The following is a 23611-nucleotide window of genomic DNA, read 5'->3' as shown; positions in this document are numbered from 1 at the left end:
TCAAATCCTTTTTTATGACCTGGCACTGACAAAAGCCAGCCAACTTAAAAGTTAAGTTGTTGAAAATGAAGCGTCATTGGACAAGCTTCTGCTTCAAATTACATGGCAGAAAGAGGAACAACCCATATTTTATTTATGAAGGGTGCTTCTCAACTTTTCCACCTGTTTGTTTGAAAGATCCACTGGATTCCCACCACCCCCATAATATGGCTTAAGTTCAACTAATGTTGGCAGCAGTGGGTCAACAAAATCAATGGTAGATTTTCCCATTTTCAAACTGTCTGTGTGTCTTCTAACTCTGGCTGAAGCCTTGGACCCGTGTGCCACTGGGAACCATGACTGCGATATATGCATCAGCTCCCCCGGATCGTACAAGTGTGCCTGCAAAGAAGGCTTTACCCTCATGGACAATGGACACAACTGCAGTGAGTGTCGTGATCTTTTTCTTTTCTTTTTTTTTGACACATAATAATGTATTGAAATTTCACAATTATTACAAGCCAACTATTCACAGGACTGGTAGCTCAACATCTGAAATATTTCTTTTTGTCCTAACTGCAGAAGACACTTGCAATCATGAAGATACTGACAAATTCCTTGACAGACAAAAGGGTTCCCTTCAGAAGCTAAAACGAAAGAATATCCTTTCAATGCAGTACAGGAACTTGTGATATCTTGTAATGTTCTTTTTGTATTTTCTGTTGTATGATTTTTGTCCTTAATTAATATATCACTTAAAATCATGTTGAAGAGGATCACGTCGCTGAAGCAAAAACTTTCTTGAGGATTCATATCACATCTTACTTTCACTGTTAGTTTCATCACTGACGGGATTCATTTAACCATCAACCACTATTGTTACAATCACATTCTCATTTTCTCTTTCATTTGTGTAAACACAATGATCAGCAAGGTTTGGACAAAGACATTTTCACACAGATATTTAAGCAGTGTCTTGTTTCAGTTTCTGCTGGACTCTCGTAGCGTGTACAGTGACAACTCTCGCTTATACTCCAACATTCCATTTGTGCTTGATTCCCCTTTATATCCCTCTGGTTTATCCTTGTAAATCTCACAGTTTATCACCTATAGCACATGTGGATGAGCAGTTCTGACATCCATCTGATGTAAAATGAGGTTTGTCTGTGCATCAACAGTCCAAGTCAGGTTAGCAGTAGGGTTCAATGTCTGATCAGAATCGATGCCCACTTTCTAAGTGTGCCCTCCTGCTCGTCAGCTGTGGCTGCTGAGTGAGTGAGTGAGTGCCTGTTAATGTGCCTGTGCAGCATCTGGAGAGTTGCTCATTCCCATTTTTCTCACATCTTCGGGGCTCCAAAGTGTGAGATATGCTTTCTCTTTTTCTCTAAAGTTCTATGGGCTCAACTCAACCAGCAGAAATGGTATCACACAAGATAATTTGCTGCTCTCGAGTGAGACCCAGCCTGTCCCCCAGTGGTGACAGCAGTAGCCTCATATTCTTTGGGACACTGGCTCACGGCCAGGTGATTGGGCTATTCTGATTAATAACCTTATGCTCCTGCCCTGCTACCGGGAGGCTGAGGCCGGAGGATCGTTTGAGCTCAGGAGCTCTGAGCTGCAGTGGACTATGTTGATCGGGCGTCCTCGCTAAATTCGGTATCGATATGGTGCTCCTGGGGGAGCTCGGGACCACCAGGTCGTCTAAGGAGGGGTGCACCGGCCCAGACCGGACACGGAGCAGGTCAAAGCCCCCGTGCCGTTCCGTAGCGGGATCGCGCCTGAGAATAGACGCTGCAGTGCAGCCTGAGCAACACAGCGGGACCCGGTCTTTTACTGCTCTCTACTTACTACAAACACATGGGACGACACACACGCCGTCAACGTCACGTCTCGTACACGTCACAAGAGCTTCTGAGAGCACCCATAGCGGCGATCTCTTTAACAACACGATGGAAGAGGATTTTTAATTGTTCATAAAAGTCTGACTTTGCTCAAGAGTTGCAGTACATTAAGATAAAGAACTTCTAAAATTAAAATGAGACATTCACACTATCAAAATCTGTCTCAGCTTCTTTTGGTTATTTATTGTTGTAATGTCATGACAGGGGTCACATTTCGTGATTCAACTATTCATTTTAGTTTATGTCAAAAAGGGCATTTTGTTTGAATATTAAAGTGTCATCATTTGTGGGCTGACCAACCTCAATGAATGGACCTTTGACTCATTGAAAAAGTTCTTTGTGGCCCCTTAAGATTTGTCTTTGAGTACCCCAGGTGTAGGTCATGTGTCTTTGTGCGTGAGGCTCCAGATCCAAATTCGGACTCGTAAGGCAGGTTGTTGTTGTTGTTGTTGTTGTTGTTGTTGTTGTTTTTATTTTATCCAAGATATAAGGTTTCCCAGAGATGCTAAACATTTCTAAACATTTGTTTTGAATTACTTTTTTTCTTAGAGGAAGGATGCCCAGCCATGTTTTCATTTTGTTTGTTTGTTTGTTTTTTTTTTTAGCAAGATTGCTTTCAAAACCCTGATCAGGCCTCATGTAGTGTTACAAACAAGTAAAAAATATATGTTGTGCAGTTGATGTAACAACAGCATCTATGATGGGGGAGGACTCTGTTCCATTCTGATCCAGGAACAAGGCCTCCATCTCTGGTTGGTGAAATTCCATTTATTACGATACCTTCAAAAATATAGGTTAATTAATGGGTGAGGCGTTCCCAGCCGCATGATGTTGACACTCCCAAACATACCAGATAAGATTTTCATCTTCCTTTGGTGAGGTGTGTCTGAAAGTAACCACAAATAGTTCCAAAGAAAATTTGCTCTGTGACATCTAAAAATGTTCCTTTGTCATATCTCATAACTCAACTCGAGAGGCAAACACTTAAACTACGTTTAAGTCCAGGCTTAAGACCTTCCTCTATGACAGAGCCTTCAGTTAGGACTGGTTCAGGTAGCTCTGAACCATTGATAGCTATGCTGCTATAGGCTTAGACTGCTGGGGGACACATCAGGTTACATGGAGCCCTACCTTCCTCTCCTCTCCCCTCCTCTCCTCTCCTCTCCTCTCCCCCTCTCTCCTCCTCTCCTCCCTGCACATTTTTGGAACTGTCACTACCACTACTTGTTGCACTTTGTAGTTTGGCCTTGGTGTCTCGCAGTCTCTCTGTGTTTCCACAGATCCACCAGAGCCCCAACCGCCGCCTGCATCACCCCCCCCCCCTTATTCCCTACTGTTACACCGGCCTGAGCTCCCCTTCCATGAACCAGTCTACCATCCAGTCCCCCATCAAGCTGGCTTGCTCTCCCTGCCTCCCCTTCCAGATGCTTCCTTCTTCAGCTGTTATTAACATTTCCGTGTTTCCCACATTTTGTATTGTAAACTGTTTTCTTGTCTGTAACAACATCCACTGCACGTCTGTCCGTCCTGGGTGAGGGATCCTCCTCTGTTGCTCACCCTGAGGTTTCTCAGATTTTTCCTTGTTAAAAGGGTTTTCTATGGAGTTTTTCCTCAGTCGATGTGAGGGTCTGAGGGCAGAGGATGTTGTTATGATGCCATGAAGCCTGGAGACAAACTGTTTGTGAAAACGGGCTAGACAAATAAAATTGCCTTGCCTTGCCTTGCCTTGGTGCAGGTGGTGAGGTTACTTGGGTGCATGGACATTCTGCTCATACCGTACCCAGGTAACCGCACCACCAGTTTGGGAGGTTCCATTGATTATTGTGACATTTCCAAAAGTAGGTCAATATGCAGGGCACATAATCACGTAAGATACAGTCGCAACTCCCATGTGTACTTTCCTTTACTCCCAGCACATTTTGCTGTAACAGGCTGTGTCTGAATGTGACCCCCCTCCTGGCTGGTGGAGGCTGCTGTCTGCCCTGTGCGTGGCAACGCCATAAAAGTATTTCTCAAAGCCTCATTATTGATGATGTTTTTCAAAAATGTTACACTGATGGAAATAAAGTATTTTTCAAATCAAAAACTTTCACGTTTTTTTTATTGGGAATGCTGATATTGGTTTCATGACTCTAATATCTGGAAGGTAGTTGCCAGTGGCTATGAAACTATTTTTCAATGCATCAGGTAGGTTATGAATATATAGTGTGCATAAAAGGACAAGCAAGGACAAACATTCAACAACCTGAGAAATGCAGACCTTCATATTTTTAATCGTTCATAAAACTCTGACTTTGTTTCAGAGTTTCAATACATCAAGATAAAGAACATATAAACTTAAAATGAGACATTCACACTGTCAAAATCTATCTCAGCTTCTCTTGGTTATTTTATGTACTTTTTAGTTGCTTCACCATATAATAACCCACCACCCCTTCATTGATCGCTTTCTTTTCAAAAAATATTTAACTTCAGATTTGGTTTTACTCTCTGTAACTATCCAGTTGTTATTTTACGATGTAACATATTGATCATTGTCAGTTTCTTTAATTTGAATAAAATTAATTTAATTATTATGTTGTTAGATAATTATTTGAAATGTTCTGTTAACCTCATTCTATCATGTCTCTATTATGATGGGTAATTTGAGACTGCCATACTTGGACTGAAATCCCATCACGCCCAGTTTGAGCAGCCTATAAAGGATGCAGAGCAACACGCTCTCCTAATCAAGTTCTGGTAAGTCAGACCTAATTCGCTGAGCCTCTTTTCAGAAATTTTATGTACTGACATTTTCCAAATGTGTTCTACTTTTCAGACTTGACATCTGCACTTACAAAGACCACCATCATGGATCCAGTCCTCCTCATCCTGCTTGTCTCTGTGACGGTTGTTCCTTTGGTAAGATTCATGATTGCAACACTTGTGATTTAATACATTACTGATCTGCCCGATGAGCAGATGTTACGTTTTAAGACACTAAAAGTTATGAAGTTGAACTGTAAGTTTCGTAATTAAAGATTTTTGTCACAATTGTCAACAATTATAAGAGCATTTATGTGTAAAATAACATAAGTACAAATGATAGCATATGCATGTCTGTTTCAGGGAGGGACAGATGGAGAATTAATGGGTGAGTTGAATTACATAGTTGAACTCTGTATTACTGTTTATGTTTCAGCACTGTTGCTCGGATACAAAGAAAAAGAGTAATAAAAAGTGGTAAAAACATAACAAAAATGTAACAAGTAAAAAAATGTTACAGGTTAAATGGACTGTAAAATTAAACATGCAAAATGTTAAAACTTTTGAAGGTCATGGAGGTCCTTCCTCCCTGACAGTAAAGCAGTTGCCCATGACGTTATACCCACCTAAAAACATAAAATACAAGGAAAAAGGAACAACCCATATTTTATATATGAAGGGTGGCGTAGGCGGTGCCGTGGTTGATGAGCTAAAAGAGAGATTGCCTCAGAGCCCACTGCGGAGCACCTGTACTACGTTAACTACTTTCAGGCAATAACCCAGATAACAGAGGAGCTGGATGACAAAATCTGTCAAGGTGACACAATTTATTTTCAGATTGGGATTCTCATTTCATCTTTAGGTGCATTGATATTTACATTTCCTCTAATCACTGTTACTTTTTTCAAATCCTTTTTTATGACCTGGCACTGGCAAAAGCCAGCCAACTTAAAAGTTAAGTTGTTGAAAATGAAGCGTCATTGGACAAGCTTCTGCTTCAAATTACATGGCAGAAAGAGGAACAACCCATATTTTATTTATGAAGGGTGCTTCTCAACTTTTCCACCTGTTTGTTTGAAAGATCCACTGGATTCCCACCACCCCCATAATATGGCTTAAGTTCAACTAATGTTGGGCGCAGTGGGTCAACAAAATCAATGGTAGATTTTCCCATTTTCAAACTGTCTGTGTCTCTTCTAACTCTGGCTGAAGCCTTGGACCCGTGTGCCACTGGGAACCATGACTGCGAGCATATATGCATCAGCTCCCCCGGATCGTACAAGTGTGCCTGCAAAGAAGGCTTTACCCTCATGGACAATGGACGCAACTGCAGTGAGTGTCCTGATTACGTGTTGCTGTGAAAATGGAGCTTTTTGTTCAATCATGGTCTCTGAGCTCGCAGACAATCATGATTTTTTTGTGTGTGTGTCCGTCTGTGTCCGACTGCGCCAGCTTGCGACAACTCAATCAAAGATGTGGTGTTCCTGGTCGATGGCTCTGGGAGTGTGGGTGCTACAGACTTTGAGCTGGTCAAGCAATGGATCAAGCAGCTCATTGACAACATGGTTGTGTCTGACACCAGCACTCATGTCGGACTTGTGCAGTACTCCACTGACGTCAATCAGGTATGCGTGTGTTTTGCCGTTTTAGTCCCCCTTAAACACCTTCCTTCAGTCTTGCACTGAGCAAGGTCATTTTTCCATCTCCTCACTGCAGGAATTTCCCTTGGGCCAGCACAACAACGTGCAGGACCTTAAGGATGCTGTGGACCAAATTACCTTTATTGGGAGAGGGACCAGCACAGGCAAAGCCCTCGATTATCTGGCAGACGAAAGCTTTAGTGCAGTTCAGGGCGCCCGACCAGGAGTCACCAAGGTCGCCATTGTCATCACAGATGGACAAAGCGGGGACAGTGTCAGTGATGCTGCAAATAAAACCAAGGAGATGGGTGAGAGGAGGACAGATTATTCGACTGGCCGTAGTCGGCTCATGCACTTCCCTCTTTGGAGCCTCACAAGAAAAGCCTATCTGTGTTTGTTTCAGGGGTCAAGGTGTTTGCTGTTGGCGCAGGCCGTGCCGTGGTTGATGAGCTAAGAGAGATTGCCTCAGAGCCCACTGCGGAGCACCTGTACTATGTTAACAACTTTCAGGCAATAACCCAGATAACAGAGGAGCTGGATGACAAAATCTGTCAAGGTGACACAATTTATTTTCAGATTGGGATTCTCATTTCATCTTTAGGTGCACTGATATTTACATTTCCTCTAATCACTGTTACTTTTTTCAAATCCTTTTTTATGACCTGGCACTGGCAAAAGCCAGCCAACTTAAAAGTTAAGTTGTTGAAAATGAAGCGTCATTGGACAAGCTTCTGCTTCAAATTACATGGCAGAAAGAGGAACAACCCATATTTTATTTATGAAGGGTGCTTCTCAACTTTTCCACCTGTTTGTTTGAAAGATCCACTGGATTCCCACCACCCCCATAATATGGCTTAAGTTCAACTAATGTTGGCAGCAGTGGGTCAACAAAATCAATGGTAGATTTTCCCATTTTCAAACTGTCTGTGTCTCTTCTAACTCTGGCTGAAGCCTTGGACCCGTGTGCCACTGGGAACCATGACTGCGAGCATATATGCATCAGCTCCCCCGGATCGTACAAGTGTGCCTGCAAAGAAGGCTTTACCCTCATGGACAATGGACGCAACTGCAGTGAGTGTCCTGATTACGCGTTGCTGTGAAAATGGAGCTTTTTGTTCAATCATGGTCTCTGAGCTCGCAGACAATCATGATTTTTTTGTGTGTGTGTCCGTCTGTGTCCGACTGCGCCAGCTTGCGACAACTCAATCAAAGATGTGGTGTTCCTGGTCGATGGTTCTGGGAGTGTGGGTGCTACAGACTTTGAGCTGGTCAAGCAATGGATCAAGCAGCTCATTGACAACATGGTTGTGTCTGACACCAGCACTCATGTCGGACTTGTGCAGTACTCCACTGACGTCAATCAGGTATGCGTGTGTTTTGCCGTTTTAGTCCCCCTTAAACACCTTCCTTCAGTCTTGCACTGAGCAAGGTCATTTTTCCATCTCCTCACTGCAGGAATTTCCCTTGGGCCAGCACAACAACGTGCAGGACCTTAAGGATGCTGTGGACCAAATTACCTTTATTGGGAGAGGGACCAGCACAGGCAAAGCCCTCGATTATCTGGCAGACGAAAGCTTTAGTGCAGTTCAGGGCGCCCGACCAGGAGTCACCAAGGTCGCCATTGTCATCACAGATGGACAAAGCGGGGACAGTGTCAGTGATGCTGCAAATAAAACCAAGGAGATGGGTGAGAGGAGGACAGATTATTCGACTGGCCGTAGTCGGCTCATGCACTTCCCTCTTTAGAGCCTCACAAGAAAAGCCTATCTGTGTTTGTTTCAGGGGTCAAGGTGTTTGCTGTTGGCGCAGGCCGTGCCGTGGTTGATGAGCTAAGAGAGATTGCCTCAGAGCCCACTGCGGAGCACCTGTACTATGTTAACAACTTTCAGGCAATAACCCAGATAACAGAGGAGCTGGATGACAAAATCTGTCAAGGTGACACAATTTATTTTCAGATGGGGATTCTCATTTCATCTTTAGGTGCACTGATATTTACATTTCCTCTAATCACTGTTACTTTTTTCAAATCCTTTTTTATGACCTGGCACTGGCAAAAGCCAGCCAACTTAAAAGTTAAGTTGTTGAAAATGAAGCGTCATTGGACAAGCTTCTGCTTCAAATTACATGGCAGAAAGAGGAACAACCCATATTTTATTTATGAAGGGTGCTTCTCAACTTTTCCACCTGTTTGTTTGAAAGATCCACTGGATTCCCACCACCCCCATAATATGGCTTAAGTTCAACTAATGTTGGCAGCAGTGGGTCAACAAAATCAATGGTAGATTTTCCCATTTTCAAACTGTCTGTGTCTCTTCTAACTCTGGCTGAAGCCTTGGACCCGTGTGCCACTGGGAACCATGACTGCGAGCATATATGCATCAGCTCCCCCGGATCGTACAAGTGTGCCTGCAAAGAAGGCTTTACCCTCATGGACAATGGACGCAACTGCAGTGAGTGTCCTGATTACGCGTTGCTGTGAAAATGGAGCTTTTTGTTCAATCATGGTCTCTGAGCTCGCAGACAATCATGATTTTTTTGTGTGTGTGTCCGTCTGTGTCCGACTGCGCCAGCTTGCGACAACTCAATCAAAGATGTGGTGTTCCTGGTCGATGGCTCTGGGAGTGTGGGTGCTGCAGACTTTGAGCTGGTCAAGCAATGGATCAAGCAGCTCATTGACAACATGGTTGTGTCTGACACCAGCACTCATGTCGGACTTGTGCAGTACTCCACTGACGTCAATCAGGTATGCGTGTGTTTTGCCGTTTTAGTCCCCCTTAAACACCTTCCTTCAGTCTTGCACTGAGCAAGGTCATTTTTCCATCTCCTCACTGCAGGAATTTCCCTTGGGCCAGCACAACAACGTGCAGGACCTTAAGGATGCTGTGGACCAAATTACCTTTATTGGGAGAGGGACCAGCACAGGCAAAGCCCTCGATTATCTGGCAGACGAAAGCTTTAGTGCAGTTCAGGGCGCCCGACCAGGAGTCACCAAGGTCGCCATTGTCATCACAGATGGACAAAGCGGGGACAGTGTCAGTGATGCTGCAAATAAAACCAAGGAGATGGGTGAGAGGAGGACAGATTATTCGACTGGCCGTAGTCGGCTCATGCACTTCCCTCTTTAGAGCCTCACAAGAAAAGCCTATCTGTGTTTGTTTCAGGGGTCAAGGTGTTTGCTGTTGGCGCAGGCCGTGCCGTGGTTGATGAGCTAAGAGAGATTGCCTCAGAGCCCACTGCGGAGCACCTGTACTATGTTAACAACTTTCAGGCAATAACCCAGATAACAGAGGAGCTGGATGACAAAATCTGTCAAGGTGACACAATTTATTTTCAGATGGGGATTCTCATTTCATCTTTAGGTGCACTGATATTTACATTTCCTCTAATCACTGTTACTTTTTTCAAATCCTTTTTTATGACCTGGCACTGGCAAAAGCCAGCCAACTTAAAAGTTAAGTTGTTGAAAATGAAGCGTCATTGGACAAGCTTCTGCTTCAAATTACATGGCAGAAAGAGGAACAACCCATATTTTATTTATGAAGGGTGCTTCTCAACTTTTCCACCTGTTTGTTTGAAAGATCCACTGGATTCCCACCACCCCCATAATATGGCTTAAGTTCAACTAATGTTGGCAGCAGTGGGTCAACAAAATCAATGGTAGATTTTCCCATTTTCAAACTGTCTGTGTCTCTTCTAACTCTGGCTGAAGCCTTGGACCCGTGTGCCACTGGGAACCATGACTGCGAGCATATATGCATCAGCTCCCCCGGATCGTACAAGTGTGCCTGCAAAGAAGGCTTTACCCTCATGGACAATGGACGCAACTGCAGTGAGTGTCCTGATTACGCGTTGCTGTGAAAATGGAGCTTTTTGTTCAATCATGGTCTCTGAGCTCGCAGACAATCATGATTTTTTTGTGTGTGTGTCCGTCTGTGTCCGACTGCGCCAGCTTGCGACAACTCAATCAAAGATGTGGTGTTCCTGGTCGATGGCTCTGGGAGTGTGGGTGCTGCAGACTTTGAGCTGGTCAAGCAATGGATCAAGCAGCTCATTGACAACATGGTTGTGTCTGACACCAGCACTCATGTCGGACTTGTGCAGTACTCCACTGACGTCAATCAGGTATGCGTGTGTTTTGCCGTTTTAGTCCCCCTTAAACACCTTCCTTCAGTCTTGCACTGAGCAAGGTCATTTTTCCATCTCCTCACTGCAGGAATTTCCCTTGGGCCAGCACAACAACGTGCAGGACCTTAAGGATGCTGTGGACCAAATTACCTTTATTGGGGGAGGGACCAGCACAGGCAAAGCCCTCGATTATCTGGCAGACGAAAGCTTTAGTGCAGTTCAGGGCGCCCGACCAGGAGTCACCAAGGTCGCCATTGTCATCACAGATGGACAAAGCGGGGACAGTGTCAGTGATGCTGCAAATAAAACCAAGGAGATGGGTGAGAGGAGGACAGATTATTCGACTGGCCGTAGTCGGCTCATGCACTTCCCTCTTTAGAGCCTCACAAGAAAAGCCTATCTGTGTTTGTTTCAGGGGTCAAGGTGTTTGCTGTTGGCGCAGGCCGTGCCGTGGTTGATGAGCTAAGAGAGATTGCCTCAGAGCCCACTGCGGAGCACCTGTACTATGTTAACAACTTTCAGGCAATAACCCAGATAACAGAGGAGCTGGATGACAAAATCTGTCAAGGTGACACAATTTATTTTCAGATGGGGATTCTCATTTCATCTTTAGGTGCACTGATATTTACATTTCCTCTAATCACTGTTACTTTTTTCAAATCCTTTTTTATGACCTGGCACTGGCAAAAGCCAGCCAACTTAAAAGTTAAGTTGTTGAAAATGAAGCGTCATTGGACAAGCTTCTGCTTCAAATTACATGGCAGAAAGAGGAACAACCCATATTTTATTTATGAAGGGTGCTTCTCAACTTTTCCACCTGTTTGTTTGAAAGATCCACTGGATTCCCACCACCCCCATAATATGGCTTAAGTTCAACTAATGTTGGCAGCAGTGGGTCAACAAAATCAATGGTAGATTTTCCCATTTTCAAACTGTCTGTGTCTCTTCTAACTCTGGCTGAAGCCTTGGACCCGTGTGCCACTGGGAACCATGACTGCGAGCATATATGCATCAGCTCCCCCGGATCGTACAAGTGTGCCTGCAAAGAAGGCTTTACCCTCATGGACAATGGACGCAACTGCAGTGAGTGTCCTGATTACGCGTTGCTGTGAAAATGGAGCTTTTTGTTCAATCATGGTCTCTGAGCTCGCAGACAATCATGATTTTTTTGTGTGTGTGTCCGTCTGTGTCCGACTGCGCCAGCTTGCGACAACTCAATCAAAGATGTGGTGTTCCTGGTCGATGGCTCTGGGAGTGTGGGTGCTGCAGACTTTGAGCTGGTCAAGCAATGGATCAAGCAGCTCATTGACAACATGGTTGTGTCTGACACCAGCACTCATGTCGGACTTGTGCAGTACTCCACTGACGTCAATCAGGTATGCATGTGTTTTGCCGTTTTAGTCCCCCTTAAACACCTTCCTTCAGTCTTGCACTGAGCAAGGTCATTTTTCCATCTCCTCACTGCAGGAATTTCCCTTGGGCCAGCACAACAACGTGCAGGACCTTAAGGATGCTGTGGACCAAATTACCTTTATTGGGGGAGGGACCAGCACAGGCAAAGCCCTCGATTATCTGGCAGACGAAAGCTTTAGTGCGGTTCAGGGCGCCCGACCAGGAGTCACCAAGGTCGCCATTGTCATCACAGATGGACAAAGCGGGGACAGTGTCAGTGATGCTGCAAATAAAACCAAGGAGATGGGTGAGAGGAGGACAGATTATTCGACTGGCCGTAGTCGGCTCATGCACTTCCCTCTTTAGAGCCTCACAAGAAAAGCCTATCTGTGTTTGTTTCAGGGGTCAAGGTGTTTGCTGTTGGCGCAGGCCGTGCCGTGGTTGATGAGCTAAGAGAGATTGCCTCAGAGCCCACTGCGGAGCACCTGTACTATGTTAACAACTTTCAGGCAATAACCCAGATAACAGAGGAGCTGGATGACAAAATCTGTCAAGGTGACACAATTTATTTTCAGATTGGGATTCTCATTTCATCTTTAGGTGCACTGATATTTACATTTCCTCTAATCACTGTTACTTTTTTCAAATCCTTTTTTATGACCTGGCACTGGCAAAAGCCAGCCAACTTAAAAGTTAAGTTGTTGAAAATGAAGCGTTATTGGACAAGCTTCTGCTTCAAATTACATGGCAGAAAGCGGAACAACCCATATTTTATTTATGAAGGGTGCTTCTCAACTTTTCCACCTGTTTGTTTGAAAGATCCACTGGATTCCCACCACCCCCATAATATGGCTTAAGTTCAACTAATGTTGGCAGCAGTGGGTCAACAAAATCAATGGTAGATTTTCCCATTTTCAAACTGTCTGTGTCTCTTCTAACTCTGGCTGAAGCCTTGGACCCGTGTGCCACTGGGAACCATGACTGCGAGCATATATGCATCAGCTCCCCCGGATCGTACAAGTGTGCCTGCAAAGAAGGCTTTACCCTCATGGACAATGGACGCAACTGCAGTGAGTGTCGTGATCTTTTTCTTTTCTTTTGTATTTGACACATCATCATGTACTGAAATTTCACAATTATTCCAAGCCAAATATTCACAGGACTGGTAGCTCAACATCTGAAATATTTCTTTTTGTCCTAACTGCAGAAGACACTTGCAATCATGAAGATACTGACAAATTCCTTGAAAGACAAAGGGGTTCCCTTCAGAAGCTAAAACGAAAGAATATCCTTTTAATGCAGTATAGGAACTTATGATATCTTGTAATGTTCTTTTTGTATTTTCTGTTGTATGATTTTTGTCCTTAATTAATATATCACTTAAAATCATGTTGAAGAGGATCACGTCGCTGAAGAAAAAACTTTCTTGAAGATTCATATCACATCTTACTTTCACATATATACACACATTAACACAAACACAACTCATTGTTACTTCTTGTAAAATACTGGGGAAAAGATGATAATAAGATGATAATAAATTGGAAATTAATTTGGTCATGTAGTCTGTCATTTTCAGACACTAAATAACAAAACACTATTTTCTCCATTGTCTTGAACAACGACTCAATTCACTGGTCAACTTAACCTTTTGAAGACTTGCGGCTTTGGGCGATTTAATAAGTATTTTCATCTATTGTTATTTTTTTGTTACATTTCCTTCTGGACCGGAACCACTTTTAGTTTTTGTCTCTTACATTTGCATCATCATGGATTATTTTATTTTGATCTTTTCTTGTTCTCTGTTATTCTATTGTATGTCCGTAATTTGTGCTCTTTTTTTTTCTTGGTAACAACATTTGTAAATTCCTGTATCCAGCTTTTAATAAATCTCTATCTATTTATATATCATTTACTTTAGTTCCTTCCTGTCTCAAATACGACTACCTCCATCAAGCAGCATTAGCATGTATGTGTGTGTGTGTGTGTGTGTGTGTATGTCCAGGGTTTTACCTGCAATCTTCTTAAACTGAGGCTGCTCGCTGTGTTGTTCACTTTCTGTTCACATGGTGTCGCTCTATGTTTGCAGTTTCGCCTGTTCAACTTTTCAAATATTTTCTCCACATACATCTTTAACAACACTTGTACACACCCTATACTTTTCAATCTCCTTCACCAATTTCAGTGCGTTAGTTTCATCACTGATGGGATTCATTTAACCATCAACCACTATTGTTTCAATCACATTCTCATTTTCTCTGTCATTTGTGGAAACACAATGATCAGCAAGGTTTGGACAAAGACATTTTCACACAAATATTTAAGCAGTGTCTTGTTTCAGTTTCTGCTGGACTCTCGTAGCGTGTACAGTGACAACTCTCGCTTATGCTCCAACATTCCATTTGTGCTTGATTCCCCTTTATATCCCTCTGGTTTATCCTTGTAAATCTCACAGTTTATCACCTATAGCACATGTGGATGAGCAGTTCTGACATCCATCTGATGTAAAATGAGGTTTGTCTGTGCATCAACAGTCCAAGTCAGGTTAGCAGTAGGGTTCAATGTCTGATCAGAATCGATGCCCACTTTCTAAGTGTGCCCTCCTGCTCGTCAGCTGTGGCTGCTGAGTGAGTGAGTGAGTGCCTGTTAATGTGCCTGTGCAGCATCTGGAGAGTTGCTCATTCCCATTTTTCTCACATCTTCGGGGCTCCAAAGTGTGAGATATGCTTTCTCTTTGTCTCTAAAGTTCTATGGGCTCAACTCAACCAGCAGAAATGGTATCACACAAGATAATTTGCTGCTCTCGAGTGAGACCCAGCCTGTCCCCCAGTGGTGACAGCAGTAGCCTCATATTCTTTGGGACACTGGCTCACGGCCAGGTGATTGGGCTATTCTGATTAATAACCTTATGCTCCTGACACATAAATGACTGTGTATGACGTAATATAAGGTACGAGTGGAACACTGAAAAGTGTAGCATTGCTGCTAAATTGAATGTTACGATTTGTAATGTGTATTTCTGTCCTCTGGGACGGACTGGGACTTTTTGTCGTCAAAGGCAAAACCTCCATCAATCCATGGTCTCCTCGCCGGGTGCGGTGGCGCGCGCCTGTAATCCCAGCTACCGGGAGGCTGAGGCCGGAGGATCGTTTGAGCTCAGGAGCTCTGAGCTGCAGCGGACTATGTCGATCGGGTGTCCTCGCTAAGTTCGGTATCGATATGGTGCTCCTGGGGGAGCTCGGGACTACCAGGTCGTCTAAGGAGGGGTGCACCGGCCCAGACCGGAGACGGAGCAGGTCAAAGCCCCCGTGCCGCTCCGTAGTGGGATCGCGCCTGAGAATAGACGCTGCGGTGCAGCCTGAGTAACACAACGGGACCTGGTCTTTTACTGCTCTCTACTCACGACAAACACGTGTGACGACACACACGCCGTCAACGTCACGTCTCGTACACGTCACAACAGCTACTTAGAGTTCATCTTCCCTGCAATTAAAATTCCAGTTACCACTACTGTTACTTTAACCTCCACTGCCTCCTGTTGGAGGAGAACAGCAACTACTATCAATCCACCAAGATGAAACTGCACCAGCTGGTCTGTCTCTCTATCACTGAACTTGGAGCTAAAATATGGACTTTGCAGACAAAATCAGACAAATCTGTCTAGACCCTGAAGAAACCATGGTTTCATACGATGTGACATCTCTGTTCACATGCATCCCCACGGGAGAAGCTGTACAGACAGTCAAGAGAAAACTCCAGAGAGACGAAACTCTAGCGAAAAGGACCAACCTTTCAGCTGAACAGGTGTGTGACCTTCTTGACCTTTGCCTTAACACCACCTACTTCCAATACATCAATGGTTTCTACAGGCAAAAATACGGCTGTGCCATGGGATCTCCGGTATCCCCCATTGTAGCAAACCTGTATATGGAAGAGATGGAGAGTCTAGCCTTGGAAACTTTCAGTGGCCACCCGCCAAGACATTGGTACAGATACGTAGACGAAGCCTGGGTCACCATCAGGAAAAGTGAAGTTGAGCATTTCACTGAACACCTTAACTCGGTGGACAAGAACATCCCATTCACGAGGGAAGATGTCAAAGACAACTGTTTGGCTTTTCTAGACTGTGCGGTAGACATTGGAAACAATGGGGAACTTAACATTGGGGTCTACAGGAAACCCACCCACATGGATCAGCATCTCCTGTTTGACTCACACCACCCACTCGAGCACAAACTAGGGGTGATCCAAACTCTCAAACACAGAGCACAAAATATCCCTTCCAAAACAGATTGGAAAAGAAGGGAACACAACCACATCCACTCAGTTCTCCAAAATTGTGGTTATCCGAACTGGGCTTTCATTAAAACTGCCAAGAAGCCCAGGGAGGATAAGAAAGATGAAGCCCAAAAGAAGAGGAGCATCGTCATCCCATACGTGGCTGGGGTTTCGGAGAAACTCAGAAGGATCTTTAACATGCATCATATCCTTGTGCACTTTAAGCCCAGCAACACCTCGAGGCAAAAACTCATCCACCCTAAAGACAAGGTTCCAAGGCATAAACAGAGTAATGTTGTTCATGCAGTCCAGTGTAACGAGGAGTGCTCGGACCTCTACACAGGGGAGACAAAACAGCAACTGCACAAATGCATGGCGCAACTCAGGAGGGCCACAACCACAGGCCAGGACTCAGGAGTCCACCTCCACCTCAAGGAGAAGGGGCACTCCTTTGAAGGCCACAAGGTGCGCGTTCTAGCCAGGAAGGACAGATGGTTTGGCAGAGGGGTGAAGGAAGCCATTCATGTCAAAATACAACGTCCATCTTTGAACAGAGGAGGGGGCCTCAGACACCACCCAACACCACCTACAATGCCATCCTTAGATCCCTGCCTAGGAAGTGCAGTCAGCCTTCACGCCTTCATTCAGGTGACCTGAACGACCCTCCAAAGAGGGCTGGGAGGGGTAATGACCTGAAACTGAGGCCAATTGTTCTGGTCTGACGACCACTTTTTTTTGCGTCCGCCCCTCCTGGGGTGGTTATATACCTGATACTTCCCACCAGAATTTTAGAACTGAAGAAGCTTCTTGGATGAGAGGTGAAACGTCTTTATATACAAGAGGGGAGCCCAGTTGCCTAGTTTGACCTTTTTTTGAGGATTACGATGACCTGGAGGACTGAGAACATTCACAAATACAACCTTCACTTTCCTCTGTGTTTTATCGTTGTTATCAATAAACATATTTCCACAGTAATTAGCAGTAATTAGTGCAGAAGAACATCATTGATGCAGTTTTGAAAAGACGACAGACTGTGACTGAGGCTCACAGGAGGTTTGAAATGTTGCAAAGTTTTTCGTCAATTAAAAGATGAGCCCATGTCAGGATTTGGGGCATCACTAACAGTCTGAAAGCCAGTTGTGGTCCAGTATCCAGCATACATGAGTAGGATGGAGGAACTTGACGCACCAGGTCACCAACCCTGAAAATGCTCTTTATTGGAACGTAGGAGATAACTTGAGTCCAGAAGTGCAGCTTTTTTGAATGACCTTTACTCAGCATTGATATAATCTAGATTATCAATTTATTTATTTGTTTATTTGATGAAGGAGACAGAGTAGGTTGCATTTTAATAATTTTAACTTAATTGCAGAATTTCTTATTTCTTTCTACATGAGTGGGAGTAACTTTAATTGTCTGGTGTTCTGTCATTGTGTGTCTTTATTTGTTAGATTTTTTTAAGGAAAGTGGAAAGTGAAGGTTTTTGTAGCGCAGCTCTTTTAGCTCCAAGTTCAGTGATAGAGAGACAGACCAGCTGGTGCAGTTTCATCTTGGTGGGTTGATCGTAGTTGCTGCTCTCCTCCAGCAGGAGGCAGTGGATAAACTAACAGCTGTGGTTACTGAGAGTTGAGATAGAGGGAAGATGAACTCCAAGTTGCTGTTGTGACGTGTACGAGACGTGACGTTGAAAGCGTGTGTGTCGTCACAAGTGTTTGTAGTGAGTAGAGAGCAGTAAAAGACCGGGTCCCGCTGTGTTACTCAGGCTGCACTGCAGCGTCTATTCTCAGGCGCGATCCCACTACGGAGCGGCACGGGGGCTTTGACCTGCTCCGTTTCCGGTCTGGGCCGGTGCACCCCTCCTTAGACGACCTGGTGGTCCCGAGCTCCCCCAGGAGCACCATATCGATACCGAACTTAGCGAGGACACCCGATCGACATAGTCCGCTGCAGCTCAGAGCTCCTGAGCTCAAACGATCCTCCGGCCTCAGCCTCCCGGTAGCTGGGATTACAGGCGCGCGCCACCGCACCCGGCGAGGAGACCATGGATTAATGGAGGTTTTGCCTTTGATGAGGATGAACAATAAATGTAAAGCAACATCTTTTAATGCAGGGACCCTCCAACAACAAATTCATTAAAGTGTTTTTTTTTTCATCATCTAATCGCACTTTGACACTCCTGAATAATTGGATCAGTTTACAGGACAGATAACTGCTCCTCTCCAGTTGGAGTGTCTGAAATTAACGTCATCAGCTGAATGTCAGTAATCTGCTGCAAGAGGATGAGATTAATAAACTGAGACAGATTCAACATTTACTCTCAAAGACTCTCATCTTGTACCTTCATGACACCGATTTAGTTTCATTCGGTGTTCTTGGAGACCTTCACTCTTGTCAGAACCAAAACCTCCATCAATCCAGGGTCTCCTCGCCGGGTGCGGTGGCGCGCGCCTGTAATCCCTGCTACCGGGAGGCTGAGGCCGGAGGATCGTTTGAGCTCAGGAGCTCTGAGCTGCAGTGGACTATGTCGATCGGGCGTCCTCGCTAAGTTCGGTATCGATATGGTGCTCCTGGGGGAGCTCGGGGCCACCAGGTCGTCTAAGGAGGGGTGCACCGGCCCAGACCGGAAACGGAGCAGGTCAAAGCCCCCGTGCCGCTCCGTAGTGGGATCGCGCCTGAGAATAGACGCTGCGGTGCAGCCTGAGTAACACAGCGGGACCCGGTCTTTTACTGCTCTCTACTCACCACAAACACTTGTGACGACACACACGCTTTCAACGTCACGTCTCTTAAACGTCACAACTGCTGTTTTGAGTTCATCTTCCCTGCAATTAAAATTCTCAGTAACCACAGCTGTTAATTTGTCCTCCACTGCCTCCTGCTGGAGGAGAGCAGCAACTACTATCAACCCACCAAATGATAGCAGTGCACCAGCTGGTTTTTTTAATCATTGAATTTGGGACGAAACGACTTTGAAAACAGTCGGTCAACACGTTTGTTTAGAGTGTCAGTTCTTACGGCTACAATTTTAATGAAAAAAAGGGTAATTTTTTTGAAAGTATTTGAATTGTATTTCTGCAACTGAATTTAAAATACGTTCTGAAGTCTGTCTTCATCTCAGGTTTTACAAAAAAATCTTCATATTTTCCTTTGATCTCTGAAATTGTTAGACTGATTTTGAATCTGCCTCCCGCAACTGATTGTCAAACTACGATACCCACAACCCTCCAGCATTCTACCCTCTTGTACATAGTTGCCCCTGATATTCCTTCACTTGATTGAATGGATTATAACTTGAAGGAATCGATGAGTTTCTTTAAGATTTTGAATCCTGATGGAAATAAATCAAAACATTATTTTTCTCTCAAGTCACATTGGGTTCCAAAATCCATTTTAAATTGTTGATACTTCATTAAATTCACTCCATAAAGCCGCGATGCATTACAGAATAGTCAGGTGCCGAGGCGTGTTTAAGTATAAAAACAACACCAAGCACCAGAAAAAGACAGAATGAATGTGATAAGAGTTTATTAAATACTCTATTACAATTAGGATTTTCAAATGTTTAAAATCATTACACAATGAAATCAGTGGTTTTCTATTTTGCAGGAAAATGGTCCCTGTAACAGTAAAGTTTCTTTTTGTGTACACATTTTTTGAAATATTAGAAATGTGGTGATAATTATTGACCCTAAAATTCTGAGAAACTGTCAGGCAAAAGTCTCATTGCTCAACTGAGTGAAACGAAACTCCATCCAGACATTGCAGACAAATGTTTAATACATTATAGAAAAAAAAAAACAGAAATGCAGTGAATTACTAATTTTAATGCTCAAGTCAAGTACAGAAGGACTTACATTGAAAGAAGTTCTTGTTGGACAAATTAAGACATTCATCTACGATACCCGAAGTTTCACATGTGGTTCGAATAACCAGTCGTCTTTATTTCAATTGTGCCAGAATATCCGGCAGGTCCAGCACAGAAGTGATGGTGTAGTCGGGTTGCACCGACCCAGCTGGCACCGAGCCTCCTGAACTGTTGATCCAAACTGTAGCTCGCACTCCAGCGTTGAAGCCCCCCTGAATATCTGTGTCCAGAGAGTCTCCCACCATCACACAGTCCAGGGCCTCCACTTGCAGCATGCTGAAACACTGTCTGAAGATGGAGATGAAAGGTTTCTGCTCAGCATAATCACCCCCCACCACCACGGCATCAAAGAATGCTTCACATCCGGCGGCCTCAATTTTCTCCTTCTGGGTCCGAGCCTCCCCATTGGTCAGCAGCAGCAGCTTGTACCTCCCCCTGAGCTGTTTGAGGAGCTCGCATACCTCAGGCGACAGACTGAGAAGCACCAGTCGACTGGTTTTCCACAGGCGGTAGCACTGAGCTGCCAGGGAGGGGGATGAACAGCTGCCCAGGGTTTCTTTGATGCTCTCCTCCCAGTGACCCTCCCGGACCTCATCGATGGAGCGGCCTGCTGTGGGGTCGAACCTCTCCTGCAGGAGCTTCTGCTTGAACTTGTCACAAACACTGACGACGGCGTTGTCGTCAAGGCCCAGCATGGATTTCAATAGATCACTGGTCTGCAAGATTCACATGCAACAGAAAACATCCATCCATCTTCTACCACTTATCTTGTTAAGGGTTGGGGTTGGGGGTGGGGCGGCTGGAGCCTATCCCAGCAGCCTTCAGGCGAGAGGCAGGGGTTCACCCTGGACGGGTCACCAGTCCCTTCCAGGGCCAACACATACAGACAGACAACCATTCACACTCACAGTCACACCTACGGTCAATTTAGAGTATCAATCAGCCTCGTCCCCTCTTGATGTCTTTGGACTGTGGGAGGAAGCTGGAGTACCAGAGAGAACCCACACAGGAACAGGGAGAACATGGAGACTCACACAGAAAGATCCCGTGCTCCAGTCAGGGTTTGAACATGGGACCTTCTTGCTGTGAGGCGACAGTGCTGACCACTGCACCACCGTGCTGCCAATAACAGAAAATACATTAAAATAATTTAATAAAATGTGTTAAAATAATTCAGTAAATGAACCACATGAGGGACGGCATCGTAGGCGTGGCTGTGAGTGTGAATGGTTGTCTGTCTCTACGTTTTGGCCCTGCGATGGTCTGGTGACCCGTCCAGGGTGAACCCTGCCTCTAACCTGAAGGCTGCTGGGATAGGCTCCAGCCCCCCCGCGACCCTTAACAGGATAAGCGCAAGAAAATGGATGGAAACATATGAGGTTGAAAAGTGAGAAACTTAAGGGAAAAGACATAAAACAGTCTAACCTTTCGATTCATCACTCAGATAAAAAAGCAAGACGACAGAATTCCCTCAAGCATGATAGTATTAAGGAAAAACACAACACTTGCAGAATATTTTTAAATTACTGAGTATATTATTAGATTATCGCACATAGGGATGTGCGATGCTATTGACACGTGCTTGTCGACAGATATTGGTAATTTTTCAAAGGATCACTTGAGGAAAAAAGCAAAAAAAGTTTTGCTCAAGTGTGTACAGTAAAAGACTGAGGGTTTTTCCAAATGTTTTAGAACATATAAAAATTCTTGATGTTACCTTGCATGTGTGTATATGGACAACATATGAATATCACAAAAGACCGTTTCTGTATAGATAAAACTGATTGGTAAATACTGGCTATCAGCCAAAACAGTTGTAAAATATCTGCACATCAGTTATTAACAAGATAAATCCAATTTCTCAAATTACTAGAGTATTAGTATGGAAGCAGGATTTAAGTGTCGCAGTTGTTTACGAAGGGTTATACTATACTATATTAATCGTGTGAGGTCATCAAACTCAGCTAACAGAATGCTAGGGCTCTCTTTGGGTTGCAGTGGAATATTAAAAAAACAAAAACAATAAACAAACAATAAAACATGATTGAGTGGAGTAGTGTGTGACCAGGAGTATTTATGCGATGATAAGGGTACTCTGCCTAGTACTTGGAATTAGATTAAAAAGGTGACTGAATTCCATTTAGCTGCCCACTTACTGTACTTATTGTACTGCTTTGCTGTCATGGCTGCAGCGGTATTTCAATCCAGAAACGTTAACACCATAAAAATGTAAACTGCAATCAGACAAATATACAAGTGACAAAAGTACTCAGTATTATTAAGTGTCACGTTATTAACGCAAATGATTCTTTTTACTTGTAGATAGATGAGGATGACCTTATTTCAATTGTTTAATAAACAATTGACGTTGACGTAGTAATCCTGTAATATCCCAGTATCACTGAACGCACCTCAGCATGTAAACCGGATCCCGTAGCAATTTCATTCATAAATCTACTTTAGCTTAGCGAGTTAGCACTATACTCACTCACAGTGAGCTCACCTGAACGTAGGAGTATTAATATTTGTCGGGTAACAGTTGACAGCCTACATTTACTACGTCTGTCAGACGTTACTAATCGATCGTGGAAGTAGATAAACTTGAAAGAAAAAAAAAGATCACCTTTTCTAACGCAAATCCACCTGCTCGATTTGTTTCTATGAGCGTGTTGTCCAAGTCAAACAGAATCGCCTTTACAGTTTCCCCGTCCATTGCTACAACACACTGCACACGGCAAACGGAAGTAAGCTTTTGCTGGATGAATACAACGCATTGTGGGAATTGAAGTCTTTATTCAGTAATTGTCATTTTACTTCCTCAAGAGGGCGCCAGTAAATCAATTTGAAGAGCACCGCTAACGTGTCATCTGCTTCGAATGAATCGAAGCATCCGATTTAAGGCGTACTTGGACATTTTAACCCTTGCAGATTATACACGTGTTTAACAACAGATATGATGATATTTATTAATTTAAAGCAAGCTCATAAACAACTGTAAAGAAACACACAGCCGTAAACCTCATCAATAACCTCATGACTAAAGAATCCCCTTAAAAAAAAAAATCCCGCAGTGTCATTGGAACATGCTTTAATTATTGCGCTAATGTTGAGTGCATGACCAGAAACGAAACGATCTAATCTGAAATAAGGACTACACAACTTCATATATCGCTATCAAAGAGAACATTTATCCTGCCTTGCATCCAGTAACACACTTATGTTCTGACATCATTTCCCTTTATGGACACATTTTCCTCTCTCTTGTGTCTGAATCTGCTTCTATTCACTCTGAAATGAAGCTTTTTAGAGAAGGCTGTCATGATGGCAATATAGCGGAGACAATCAGTGCCATCGAGTGTCCTTATTTAATGCCCTTCGTGACTTCAGACTACACATATTGTCAATTTAGAAATGTATTCCGTGACACTCTTTCAAAATCAAAACATACCACAGTTCTTATGCAACCGACTCACACTCTCCTCTGGCAGAAAGCCAGAGGTTCAGTGTGCAGGCCTGCTGCACCTCCAAACCCAATCTGAAGGCACGACAGGTCTCACACGTTACCTGACAACATTTGGAACTCAATTCATGACTTAAACAGAAACCTGGCCTAATCAACCAGTTACCCTGGACATAATATGCCAAGGATAAACTGTAAATCATGTTATGGTGTGAGAAGCCTGACC

General features: G+C 44.0%; 2 protein-coding genes, 3 non-coding genes and 2 pseudogenes across 7 annotated transcripts; 5 read left to right on the top strand and 2 right to left on the bottom strand.

The window, feature by feature from the left end:
• The first annotated feature begins 1497 nt into the window (after nucleotides 1–1497).
• LOC147247806 (signal recognition particle RNA) lies at nucleotides 1498–1811 on the top strand (annotated as a pseudogene).
• Nucleotides 1812–3636: 1825 nt separating this feature from the next.
• Nucleotides 3637–15148, top strand: LOC147247805 (collagen alpha-4(VI) chain-like). The gene is made up of 23 exons (XM_086181372.1): nucleotides 3637–3664; nucleotides 5838–5963; nucleotides 6078–6250; nucleotides 6342–6573; nucleotides 6669–6821; nucleotides 7217–7342; nucleotides 7457–7629; nucleotides 7721–7952; nucleotides 8048–8200; nucleotides 8596–8721; nucleotides 8836–9008; nucleotides 9100–9331; nucleotides 9427–9579; nucleotides 9975–10100; nucleotides 10215–10387; nucleotides 10479–10710; nucleotides 10806–10958; nucleotides 11354–11479; nucleotides 11594–11766; nucleotides 11858–12089; nucleotides 12185–12337; nucleotides 12733–12852; nucleotides 14904–15148. The coding sequence occupies exons 1-23, from the start codon at nucleotides 3637–3639 to the stop codon at nucleotides 15146–15148; spliced, it is 3813 nt and encodes a 1270-aa protein (XP_086037498.1).
• LOC147247804 (signal recognition particle RNA) lies at nucleotides 14871–15169 on the top strand. Its single transcript, XR_015109630.1, has one exon.
• Nucleotides 15170–15409: 240 nt separating this feature from the next.
• On the top strand, nucleotides 15410–18765 carry LOC147247802 (uncharacterized; annotated as a pseudogene).
• Nucleotides 17794–18092, bottom strand: LOC147247803 (signal recognition particle RNA). The gene has a single exon (XR_015109634.1).
• Nucleotides 18488–18786, top strand: LOC147247801 (signal recognition particle RNA). Its single transcript, XR_015109629.1, has one exon.
• Nucleotides 18787–19619: 833 nt separating this feature from the next.
• On the bottom strand, nucleotides 19620–22672 carry nanp (N-acetylneuraminic acid phosphatase). 3 transcript variants are annotated; one of them, XM_086180466.1, is made up of 2 exons: nucleotides 22429–22560; nucleotides 19620–20641 (listed from the first exon to the last, which is right to left on the bottom strand). In XM_086180466.1, the coding sequence occupies exon 2, from the start codon at nucleotides 20618–20620 to the stop codon at nucleotides 20000–20002; it is 621 nt and encodes a 206-aa protein (XP_086036592.1). In that variant the 5' UTR covers nucleotides 20621–20641; nucleotides 22429–22560; the 3' UTR covers nucleotides 19620–19999. The 3 variants fall into 3 exon arrangements, with proteins under 3 accessions (XP_086036592.1, XP_086036593.1, XP_086036591.1); XM_086180467.1 differs by lacking the exon at nucleotides 22429–22560 and adding an exon at nucleotides 22082–22139; XM_086180465.1 differs by having other exon boundaries at nucleotides 19621–20641; nucleotides 22549–22672.
• Between the last annotated feature and the right edge of the window lie 939 nt (nucleotides 22673–23611).

This window comes from Aulostomus chinensis, chromosome 16 (genome assembly GCF_037954235.1).
Source record: "Aulostomus chinensis isolate RoL2024-O1b breed Wild chromosome 16, RoL_Achi_v1.0, whole genome shotgun sequence".
In the NCBI taxonomy this organism is placed as follows: Eukaryota; Metazoa; Chordata; class Actinopteri; order Syngnathiformes; family Aulostomidae; genus Aulostomus; species Aulostomus chinensis.
This window is presented reverse-complemented; position numbering and strand designations above follow the sequence as displayed.